Source organism: Numenius arquata, chromosome 16 (assembly GCF_964106895.1).
Source record: "Numenius arquata chromosome 16, bNumArq3.hap1.1, whole genome shotgun sequence".
Taxonomy (NCBI): domain Eukaryota; kingdom Metazoa; phylum Chordata; class Aves; order Charadriiformes; family Scolopacidae; genus Numenius; species Numenius arquata.
In genome coordinates, this window is record NC_133591.1 from 16,226,771 (window position 1) to 16,239,360 (window position 12,590).

At 52.1% G+C, this 12,590-nt stretch overlaps 1 protein-coding gene across 3 annotated transcripts in view; it reads right to left on the minus strand.

Annotated features, from left to right (window-relative positions):
* Positions 1-7,613, minus strand: part of AIFM3 (AIF family member 3) — a 40,053-nt gene extending 32,440 nt beyond the window's left edge. For 2 of the 3 annotated variants that reach the window (XM_074159409.1, XM_074159408.1), the window contains exon 1: positions 7,583-7,613. In XM_074159409.1, the coding sequence (XP_074015510.1) occupies positions 7,583-7,613 (31 nt within the window). Of the gene's footprint in view, positions 1-7,552 lie in introns of all 3 variants that reach the window. The other variant, XM_074159406.1, reaches the window with a different exon arrangement.
* Between the last annotated feature and the right edge of the window lie 4,977 nt (positions 7,614-12,590).

The following is a 12,590-nucleotide window of genomic DNA, read 5'->3' on the forward strand; positions in this document are numbered from 1 at the left end:
GTTGGCTGGCTTGGGAAGATTAAACATTTAATATCAAACTCGGCTTGATTACCCAAGCCCTTTATTCCACTGCTCTTTCTCAACTGGGCACCTTTGCATGCCTAAAATATGTATTCTTGCAAGCAGACATTAGTCATGGGTGCAAAACAACTCCTCAGTCACAGTTCCTGTCCTGTTTAGTGGAAAACAGCTTCAGGCAGGTAGATGTGAGGCATGCCAAGGCCTCTGGGGCTCAGACAGACTTCAAAAAACCCTTTAATTGTTTGTAGATAACATTAACTGAAAGCGAAAGCCAACACTGCACGGTGCACAAAGCTGCTTCATTAGATGGAGACCAGTTAATAAGGAACTAGAAATATCCAAAATTATTTCTGCATGAGGTTTTCAGTGTAGAGTGAACCTTGAGCATTAAGTGAGAAAAGGAAGGATTGTCCGTTCCACTGAGGTCTACACCATTGAACACGGTTTGACAATAAAAGCATCCCTGGCCCGGGGACACAGGGGAGCTGCTTGTGCCAGCGCAGCACATCCCTCCGACCATCAGAGGGGACACCAGAGCCCGCAGGTCCCCTCGGCCCATCACCACCCAAGGCAGCCCTGGCATGGCACGGCCTGGGGGCTGCCCCTCGTGTCCCCCTGCCCCACCACTGCCTCAGCTGGGACCTGCTGCTGGTACTGCCCTCCCCCCGCAGGGATGGAGGGGGAGCAGAGGGGCTCTCCTTGGCCACCCAGGTGAAGACATACTGAGGTCCATCCAGCACCCACCCACTGCCCCGTGCCCAGGGGAGCAGGATGGATGCAGGAGCATCAGAGGAAGCCGGTGATGAGCTCTCACATCATAAAGTGAAAAATATCCCTTTAGCTCCTAGCGACTTCATAAAACTAAAGCCATTAATATTTATAATAAACCCCAGGGGAGTTCTATAGCGAGCCAGGGGTAAGTGCCAGAGACTGAAGAAGTTTCTCAAGCAAATGGGCGATTGCTGAGCTCTCCCTGTCTTATAAATGTCACGGACAGGAAAAGATGCAGAAGATAAAAATTAAAGCTCACAACCTAACAGGTTTAGGAAAGACAAAGAGAGGGGGACAACACACCCCAGAAGGAGGGACCAGCCCTGCAGCAAGAGAAGGGGGCAACTTCATCAGTTGCCCCAGACTATTTGTTGTAAGCCCATTGAGAGGACAGTGGCAGAAAAGCTCAGGATGAAGGCCGTTCATTTAGGAAGGGAGAAAAGCAAGTGGCCATGGCCGTCCAGGCACCAAAGGCAGGCAGTTGTTTTGAGCCCTATAGGTTTCTGCTTTTTGTGCCAGCTCAGCAGGGCAGGAGATGGGGTGGCTTTTTGCCAAAGTGCCAAATCCTGCCACTCGCCAGGAGCAGGATTCACCGGGGGCACTGGCAGACAGGTCCTGTCAAGCAATTTTCTGTGTATCCATGCTGAACCAACAGAAAATGTGAACTTCTGTTGCATTATTGCAGCTGCCAGCTCAGGAGCTATTGCAAACTAGTAGGCCCAGCACCATGCATTTAAAAAAAAAAGTTCTTATGACCAAATTTGTTCCTGGAGCTCTACAGAAGCAGCCCGGCTCCCTGCAGGTACCCAGCAAAGAAGCCACTTGCCCTAAGCACTGTTTTGCTATTGCATTTGGAAAAGCAGACACAGATTTTCCAGGACAGAGTTAGGAAATATAACGAACATCTATTTATGCCAATCGATCAGACATTTATCTGGAGTGAAGGTGGCTGCGCATCCTTGCAGCCAGACACCGGAGCCGGGTAGCATGATGCTGCTGCTGCCAACCACGGCACAGGATGGGATTGGACTGGCACTGGCGAAGCCGGCGGCTCCGAGCCTTAACGATGATGTTGATGCCGTTCCCCCATCTCTCCCTTGGCCTGATGCCCCAGAGCTTTGTTTTCCAAACTACATTTGGGTCAGGTGAGCACCCGGAGTGCTTGCTGATCCTTGAGCATATGAACCTGCAGGGATGAAGACAGAAATTTAGCTCTGAGCTCTTCGCTTCTCTCCCGGTCAGAAAAACATACGCAAAAGCAGCAGGTCTCTGGCACCAGTACGTGACAGCGCTCCCAGCCGTCCCCACTCAGCACTCACTGACACTGCTGGACAAATGTCCAGAGCAAAAGAAAAGGGGGTACAAAGTCTTTCCCTCTCTTATTTCAGCCCCCACACTTCACCACTTGCCTCTATGGGGGGCAACTCCCACTTGCCTCTCCCCGACCCTGTATCCCCCCTTTTCCCCCTCCTCCTCCTTGTCCCCCCTGGCCCCGTGTGGGGTGTCCCTCTGGCCAGAGACCTGCATTCCTGAGGGATGATCCCTCCAGGAATCCGGGGCTCAGTGGCACCTGAGCTGATCCTGCAAACTGCTTCAATCGCCAGCAGGGAAAATTACATTTAAATGAAATATTTATAAATCCAAGTTTAATTCTGAAATCCGATTGGCATGGTGTGGCTGGGTCCAGTGCGCTCCCTCCCTTTGACAGTCATTTTCTATAACTCCTAGAAGAGGTTCCTGACCTTAAAATAAATGGTTTGGAAAGTTTTAGGCACGTGCTTACAAATCTGTGCCGTGGCCAGCTCCTCGGGGACCGGCCAAAGCCACCACTGTCACACAGCAGCTCTGTCCTGGCCACGGCTGGTGGGGACAAGGGCGACAGCTGTAGCTTCCAGGGCAGAGCAACTGCTGCTCTCCGAGCATGTGTACGTATGCATCTGGAGACACAGATGTAGATATGCCTGCTTACCCTGTGCCACCACCGCCACTTACATGCATGGGTATGTATGTGGGTTTGTGTCTTCATGTACATTTTTAATATATATGTATTTTTTTATCTCTCTCTATATATACACACACAGATCTATATGAAAGACCAGGAGGCCAGGGCTGAAAGCATTTCATAAGAATATATCAAAAAAGCAGACAAAACAGTTGAGCATTAGCAGGTGCTAATACCATACATCCACATCACCTCAGCACTGCCAGCTTTTAGTATTCAAAAATCTGGAGTCAGCTCCCCAAAATCATAGAATTGCTTAAAATGCAGACTCTTGCCAAGACTATAAATTTTGACCTTTTTTTTTTTTTCCTCCCATGTTTTTGGCCTCCAGGTCAAAGCACTGCTGGGACCCCCATGCACACACCCAGGAATTGCTTCCCAACCCCATTTATCATGGTTGGCTCAGGGCTTTTTTTTTTTTCACACTGTGGCCACAATGCTCTTATGCTTTGCCTCATGCCATTAACACCTACCGGTCAGTCATTCATACCCCATTACACCTCCTGTAATTTTTTTAATACCCAAACACATCTCCCATAAATTCTTCTCCATCACTATTCACAGCCTTGTGGGAAAATCTAAACCTCCCCTGCCTCTGGTCCTGTCCAAGGGAATAATGACAGGAGCAGAGGAAATGGTCTGAAGTTGGGGCGGGGGGGGGTTGGGTTAGATTAGATATTAGGAAGAATGACTTTCCTGAGAGGGTGGTCAGGCGCTGGAACAGCCTGCCCAGGGAGGTGGTGGAGTCGCCATCCTTGGAGGGATTTAAGAAACATGTAGACATGGCACTTCAGGGCATGCTCTGGTGCCCGAGATTGTTGGTTTGCGCCTGTTTGTGGGTGCGTGTGGGGTGTGGTTGTGGGCGTTTGGTTTGGTTTTGGTGTCGGTGTTCTGGGATTTTTTGGGTGTGGTGTTTTGGTGGGGTTTTTTTGGTTTTGTTTTTTTTTTTTTTTGTTGGTTGGACTCGATGATCTGGAAGGTCCCATCCAACCAAAAATATTCTGTGATTCTGTGAAAAGTCAAAGCCTCTGCCTGCTTTTAGGCAGGTGCCTGGGACACAAGGCTGGAGATGTTGGCATCGACACTTGGGCAGGGTGGAGGTGTACCAGGTGGAGGGTGGCTGGGCTGCAGTGCAGGGCCACAGACATTATTTTAAAAAATTAGGGCAATTAAATGACCCAAGAGTTCTTTACCACAGGGTTAGGTTCCCAGTGTGGCTCAGTGCCCTTCTAGAGGCTAAATTTAAACTACAGGTATCCGGCTATTTAAAGTTACATACTTAAAATGGTAGAAACAAGGAAAATACTAAGTTAATACCGCAGTGCAGCAGAAGAGATAACTGGCCTGAGCCAAGAGCTGGCTTGAATCTGGGGGAGTCCAGGTAACTGAAGATGCCTAGCCACAGGGGATGGAGGAGCCGGGCCAGCGGAGGGGAGAGCCTTGTGTCCGCCTTCCCCAGCCCCAGACCCCTGCGACGCCTCAGGGTTTGCCGCTCGGGGGCTGCAGCACAGGGCAAACGAGCACTGCGGGCAGGGAACAGCCTTGTACTGGCCACACAGTGCCGTCAGCTCCGAGAGCGGTGGGAACCAGGAAAGCATCAAGGGCAGCGATGACGGAGAGACCAGCAGGACACAGTGGGCACGGCCAGAAAGCCCAGTTTACCCCAGCAGGGTTTGTTTTCCCGCAGCCAGCACAGAGTAAATCCACCGCTGCGGGACATGTTTGGGTCTCACTGCCCTCCGGAGCTGCGCTCCGATGGCATCCCCGGGCTGGTCCGCGCTGCCTCTGCACTGCAAACCTCGGGGACAACGACTTTAGGTGGTCCCAAAGAGACTCCAGACCATTTCTATTAAAAATGACACAGCTAACAACAAAACCACCATGTCAAACATGCCCGGCTGTACCCTCCCTTTCCAGACGCCCTGTTCAGAAAATGCCACGCTCCCAAAAACGAGGAGGTCAGACTTGCCAGCCAAGCCTGGGGGCACCCTCAGAGCCAAGCTCAGGAGGACACGCAGCCCACAGCAGCCCCCCAGCAGTATCCTTGCCAAGGGGACACAATCCCTGCTCAGAGACAAAAGCAACCCCTGTGAGAGGGCAAAGCTCACCCGCAGACATGCCGTGCTGCGCTGGAGCTGCTGCCCTGCCCCACCATCGCGCACCGAGCCCAGCAGAGAGCACAAAGAAAATAATCTCAACTTTATAGGTTTTGCAAGCCGCTCTCCCATGCCTGGTGCAGAGACAGTGCTGCTGCAGCTCCCACCGAGCACCACGGTTCCCTTCACCCGTCGTCCTGACCCGGCTGCCGCTCCCGAGCAGCGCTGGGATCCCACGCAGGCTGCCAGCTGGCAGCTCATCGCCCCTGCATCACCCACCCGGAGCAAAACCGGAGAAAAAAAATTACGCAGAGATTGAGAACTGGGCCTTCAGAAGAGGACCCAGCATCATGGGATTGCAGCACTAGAGATAAGAGAAGATTACTTCACTGCTTGAATATAAGCTCTTAATTAAACACTTAAATATCAGGATGGGGTCGGGCACTGCAGCAGCAGTTGGGCTTCAGGACTGGCCTCTGGTACAGCCAGCATAGCTATTTACTGTTGCAGGGCTCCACTCCCCAAAGCTCTTGTACCAGGGATCTGCTCATCAAAAGGTCTTCCTGGCACACAGCAACGTGTGTGCAACCTCAAGGTCATCTCTAGAAATGCCAAGGGTGCTCAGGGGGACTGAGGGTCTCTCTCGGATACAAGAAGATGGAGCAGATAAGGACTTCGTATACATCTTTCAAAAGTGTCCAAATAAATTCTGTTAACATCAGGCTGCATCTGAAATATTCCCTCCATGTCAAAACAGCACTTATGGGGAAAATAGCTCTGTTCTGTCCCTCCATTATTTGCTTCTCATTCATACAGGGGATAGGCGTATTTTTAGAAATAGGGGAGTCCGGTACTCAGCTTTGATGGTGCCCAGTTCCTGCAAGAAACGGGAATGACAAATACCACAAAAAGGCTGTGAAACCTCTTTGCCAGAACAATCGGTATTTGCAAATGTTTACCTCACTGCATTTGCAGGTTTTATAATCACCGAGATGGAGCACTGCAGTCGGTGGTGTGCTAACCAGGGGCTGGGGAAAGGCTTGTCAAAAGCCTTTGAAGACTGCTAATGAAAACCAGAGCTGCAGAGAGCAGTACATTACAGGATGGCATTTTCAGTCACTTGGCCCCACTATGCAAATACAGCTCTACACGAAAATCTGCAGCTCAGGAAATACGCCTGCAGAGTGCTTTTATTCCTGCACCAGTCCAAGATTAAACACAATTTTGCTGATGGTATACAAAATAAAGTGGAACCGCCCCCAGAGTTTGTTACAAGTTTAATCAACAAAGGCATTTATTCCTGGATGTGTTTTCACTCCTTGAACATTTCAGGGAAGGATATAAACAGCGTGGGTTTTCATGGAAGAAAACTTGCAGTTCCCAGTGTCCAAAGCCACATTGCTGTCGCACTGCAATGGCCCATAAAATAACCACGGTACAGGTCAAGGACAGAAAACCACCTTTATTTTCTCCTGTGCCTTGCAAAGCAAAGGCAGAGGACCTCACTCAGTGGATGCTCAGTGGGTTGCAGACACGACTCGTATCTCCCCTCTGACTTTCCTGAGTCCTTCAAACCTGAAATCCCCACTGCCTGAGGCAATGAAGACAAAAAGCCAATAAAAGGTCCCCAAAAGACACCCACAAAGGCTAAGTGTGGACGCTGACTGATCTCTGCGATCAGCACGGCTATCTGATTCCCCTTGCCCTTGGGCACGAGCAGGCAGCAAGGACATGGTCCTCGTTTAGCTCCCTCTTAGCTGACCAAAACGAGCTGCAGGATGGGAGCTCCTCTCAAAGGCACCTTCCGCAACGCTGATGGCACCAGCCCCCCCATGCACCAGCATCAGTCCCTGGGCAACCACACTCGGGACCAAGGCTTAATGTTGACACTTCAACACCAGATGTCCCTCGACCAGCCGGTTTACCTGCACAGCCTGCACCGCAGCCCCCTCCTCTCCTACGTACGCCCACCTTCGCCAAACCACAAAGAGCAGGGAGCGAGCCAGCTGCGGCAGGAGCGTGCAGGGCAAGGGGAACATCCTTGATACCCAGGTGCCTACAGCTGCTTTCCCCACCAGAAGCAGCATGCACAGACAAGCTTCGCCAAGAAAATGAAATCCAGAGAGCGGAGCAGCCCTAGGACCTGGCCTGGGTGGTGGGACTGAGAAAGCACCAAGAAATCAAGCAGTAGGTTCTCCTGCTCCTTCCCTGAGCATGCTGTCCCAGCAGGGACAAAACTGGCCAGTAAGTGGCAAAGCTGCGGGAGCAAGGAAGGTGCTGGAGCCACATGTTGGTATGGGGACGGTGTCACCCAAAAACCCACCCTGGGGCACAAGGGGACAGTTCAGCCCCCCGGTGCTGTGGGAAGGCAGGGGTTGGGGGGGTAAAGGGGGGTACAAGGACTTGGGACGGAGAAGAGCTGGCAGCGGAGCTTTGGATGGGGTCACAGGGTGGGGGTTAAGATCTCCTCCCATCCGCCCACCGCTCCCCGCACCGCTGCAGCCCCCGCACAGCTCCCCACCCACCTGGGAGTACGAGCGCCGAGGAATTTGGGGGGATTAACGGGCCGGTAATCCTCCCTGCGGGAGCCGAGAATTAACATTCCCCTGGCCACCGCTGACCTACTTCTCCCCACGGGGCCAGCGGGATGGGGGCTCGGTGCCACAGGGGCATGGCGCCGGAGGGCAGTCACCTGGTTTGGGCTTGGAGAAGCATCCTCCCATGGCGCCGGCCGGGACAGGCAGCGGGGATGGGGATGGCGAGCAGGTCAGCGAGGGCACGGGCACATCCTCGCATGATAAACCCACTGCTGGCTCCGTCCCGGGCTCCGGGCGTCGTTCACAACCTGCGTTGGGCAGAAAAGCCGTGTGAGAAGCGGCAGCGGGTGCTGCAGGGAGGGGAAGGGAAGGCGGCGAGCAGCGCTGCTGCCTGCGCCACCGCTGCGGGCAGGAGCCGGCGGCAGGAGCGCAAGGGGGACACGGAGCATGGGGACAAGTCGCACCCAGCCCCAGGCAGCCCCGGTGACCCTAGTGACAAGGGGAAAACATGACGCTGGGGTCACCGTGCTGGGAGTTGCCGGTACGTTCAGTTATGAAGTTTATAAATTCAATCATCCTTTCAATGTTTAAAATTACAAAAAACCCGTATCATTTATGTTTAGACTTTAATAAACTTTCCAAAGCCCTGCCTTTGGGAATTAAATCACTAAGCACAATAGGTCATGGCCCAAATACAATGATTAAACCATAAATACATTTCAGTCAGCTTTTTCTTTTTTACTATCAGGTGATGGAAAAAAGAAATCTACTTTACTGCCCACTCCTGTAGGTTCCCCCTTTCCAGTAATGCTCATTCCTGCAGAAATCCTGTTCACTTTAAAACAATTATTTATTTGAGAAAGGGTTTTCAATATCAGGCCATTTTGCACCAAACCCCAATTTTTTATACTATTAAGACAAGTGCAAAGCGGACACGTGCCATTTGATACTGGGCACTGAGGGTACCGGTTCGGGACAGACTGTTACCAGGACAAAACCCGCACAAGCTGGCCTGCAGGCTACAAAGAGCAGACGTGTGTGGAGCCACCGAACAAACTCATTGCAAAGGGGGACCATTAAACGGAACACAGAAGAAGCAAGAGCTCTTCTCGCAACAGCAAGAGCATCCCAGGCAAGCAGCATGCCAAAATTTATGCAAGAATAAATGGGAAAAAAATGCCATGTAAGAAGGTGCACAAATGCAGAGGAGGATTTGGGAGTGCTGGGGAAAAAGGCAGTGGAGAAGTCACATTCAGTAACTGCTGTATGTTCCTTTGCCAAAAGTGGCAGGAAGAAACGGAAAATGACTTTGAATCAGAGAGAGTCTCAAGTTATCGATCTATCAGTGATTCAGGACAATAATTTAGAGCAAAACATATAATAAAATACCATGCAAAGGCTGGCAAAGAACAGAAGCAGAATATGAGTACCAAAGAGGAGGAGGTGACAGGGGATGAGCTGGGGGGGACATCAAGGACATCCTCATCATAGAATCATGGAATGGTTTGGGTTGGAAGGGACCTTAAAGACCACCCAGTGCCACCCCCTGCCCTGGGCAGGGACACCTCCCACCAGACCAGGTTGCTCCAAGTCCCCTCCAACCTGGCCTTGAACCCCAGGGATGGGGCAGCCACAGCTTCTCTGGGCAACCTGGGCCAGGCTCTCACCACCCTCACAGCAAAGTTCTTCCCCAGATCTCATCTCAATCTCCCTCCTCTTTCAGTGTCAAACCCTTCCCCCTCCTCCTATGGCTCCCCTCCCTCATCCAGAGTCCCTCCCCAGCTTTCCTGGAGCCCCTTTAGGGACTGGAAGGGGCTCTTCAGGTCTCCCCGGAGCCTTCTCTTCTCCAGGCTGAACCCCCCCAACTCTCTCAGCCTGTCCTCACAGCAGAGGGGCTCCAGCCCTCCCAGCATCTCCGTGGCCTCCTCTGGCCCTGCTCTAACAGGTCGACGTACTTCCTGTGCTGGAAGCATCAAGCCAGAAGGGAAAATAAAACTGCACCTAAATGAGTTCAAATAAAAGGGGATGCTACTGTGAGCAGAAGGTGACAGACGTGAGGCACACGAGGGAGAGCAAAGAGAAAGCTGAAACAAAGGTACTGTCACCTGCAGAGAGGCTGGGCTTTCTTCTGGAAGGCAACCAGCTGACTCCAAGGTCTTCAATAGCTGATTCCCACAGCCTGCTCCTGAGCAAACCAAACCTGCTGCTAACCCAGAGCAGCGTTTGCTGTGGGTTGCCGGCAGCAGGACATGGATGCCATGCTGGCAGGATGGGGTTACTCTCCAGGCACGCAGTGCCTGAGCAGCATCACAGCAATCCCTCGGGATGCTGCGCACGTCGGGGAGACAGCAGGGACCCCCAGCCACCCAGGCAGGCAGTGGGTTGGATGGCAGAAGGGTGACTCCCAAATGTGCCTCACCAGAGGATGCCTCGATCTTCTTCAAACCCCTCAGAGATGCTGATGCACAGAGATGCTGATGCACAGTCCGATGGCCGTGGGACTGGTTTCCAGCTGGTCTGGCTGGTTTTACAAGGGATTTTGGGAGAATGTCACAGCTCCTGTCCCTGCCATTTGTCTTAGATGCCTTTGCTTTGTTTGAACCTTAAAGATGGTAATCTGAAGCTATCCCCTCAGGCACACTTCACATCTCATTTCCCCCCTTATGGTCCCCCTGGCCCTTTCGGGGGCATAGACTGTGCTCTGGTTGCCTGAGCCACCCACAACCTCCTAGAGAAGGTCAGAGCAGAGCACAGTGCACCTTCCTGGGTCTCCCCACTCCACTACTGGAGGTAAACAGGCAAAAGCAAAATGGTTCTTGGTAGGATTCCAGCTGACACTACCTGAGGAGAGTGCCATCGTGTTGCCTACAGGCTCAGCCCCAGCAAGCACACAGAGATGTTTCAGAAAGGCAGCTGAGACCCAGCTGGTTGCAGAAAGGCACCGGCCTGCCCTGCCAGACCCATCATGAGACACAACGGGATTGTCTTGCCACTGGCAGCATCCAGAGGTACCAACCCAGGGCTAGATCCTGCAGGAGTCATGGCCAAAGTCTCCTTTCTGTTAGGAAAGGGAAATGAAGTCATATATAGCACAATGTGACTGAACCAAGGATCATCTGTAAAACCTTGCTAGCTCTTGAAAGGTAATGCACTGACCTATACAAGGTCAGGCAGCTGATGGCCTTGCCTCAGTAACCCAGCTCATAATCTGTTCCCTGAACAACCCAACACTCTGTGCTTCACAGCCGTACAGGAACACCTTCAGCATCTGCTCGGAGAGGGCAACAAGGAGCATGGTATCAAAATATGAGGCAACTGTTGTGGTGCCAAGGAACATACTACCCCATCTCTAAAAATCCAGTGTGAATGGGGAACCTGCAAAACAGGGCTCCAGCGTCACCCACCGAGAGCACTGCCTGAAAGCACCCCCCCAGAGAAACCACCCTGCTCCCACACACAAGAAATATGGAAAATAATCCAACAAAAGAAATGTAGAAAACAATCCAGTGCTACTAACCCCAAGCACTGCCACCGCACAGCAGTGAAACTGCAATATTGCAGCACCAAGTTTTCACTGCAGGTGATGGATACAAAACCAGAAGAAGGAGTGTGCAGCTCAGCCCAGATGTCTACCTCTCTGACAGTGGCCAACAGCACTTACGTGCCACGAGCAGGCGAGAACAAGGCAGGCCTACGGTGACGCTTCCGCCCGGGTTCCCTGCAGGTTCAGCAGCCCGTGCATGGACCAGGATCCAGAGCCTGCAGCATTTTTGAGGGACAGCACAGTGCTGACAGTGCTTTTATTAGTGCTGTATTTACCCCTCTGCTCGCTCCTGAGCCCCAGGCTCCTATTTTAATGTGATGCCCTGCTGTGATGCCAAAATCCTTTCCGAGTGGCAATATAAGTATATAGTACAATGTAGGTATAATTAGTATTTTTCCCCTGAGCATCAGTCTGTGTTTATTGTGTCATTTTATCACCTGGACACCAAGGCCCATCCTATCCAGCTGCAGCATTTCACAGTCAGCATTTGTTTTGCTGCTGTGAATAATTCTGTATTGCCTGCCTGAAATCTGGCACGCCTGACCACTGGGCCATGCCCAGTGACATGGGCATCTCCCAGACATACCAGTTTGCAGCCCAAGATAGCTCCAGCTGGGGAGATCCCTCCCACAGCTGGAAATGCCTGCATGATCTCTGCCATGGGTCCAGAAAACCAGACTTCAAAGCCTGTGTGCTGGCAGGGAACAGCAGGCTTGTCCTCTTCATACAGATATCCACCACAGAAGAACTTACAGCGGTCTGCACAAAGCTCTGGAGGAAACCTGGGGGGAGCCCTAAGAGGAAACCTGGGAGAGCATCTGGAAGATCTTTGAGGAGGTTTCTGAGGTGCCACTGGAATTCACGGCGACCAAGCGGTACATCTGGGACCCGCTCTGTTCCCAAGGAGATGACTTCTGTCTCTTCATTGACACCACCAGTCTGGAGGAAAAGGAAAGCCAAGGTCCACGTGAGTGAGAATAAGGAAGATCTCTTCTAGGACACACACCAGGATCTCTAAGCAGAGATCAGCAAGAAATACCTCCAAAAGAAGCCATTCCCACAGGATGAGGGAGAAAGCTTCCTCAAGGCCAAGGAGGAACTTCTTAGTTTGGAGAACTGAAGAAAACCACAATGGAGAAGGCAGGCAGCATGGGCCCCTGGAATGCCTGTTTCCCAAGAAGAGTGAGATAAAGGGTCTACCAAAGAGACGTGACACCCTTAGCAGTTTTTAACACAGGCAGGGCGACATGGCAGCCCTGATGCAGTTGTGGTTGTGATTGTGACCACGCTGGCCTTTATGTCCCATCAGGATGGCACCTCGTGCTCTGCACCTTCTGCTCAGACAACTCCATGTCACTCCTCTGCCATTCAAAGGTCTCCTCGCCGCACGTGCTGCATGTCCAGCATTCACCCCAAGGGCACCAAGACACTTGGGAGAGGTTGAGAAGCTGATGGCAGCCTCACGGGCTTGCACAGGAAGTCCCACAGCCATTAATAACAGGCATCACAGGCTGCATTTCAGCCTTGCAGGCAACAGGTTGAATCCCACGCCTGAGCCCTGCACTGAAGAGCTATTGTGTAGCCAGAGGATCACAGAACAATTTAGGCTGGAAGAGGTC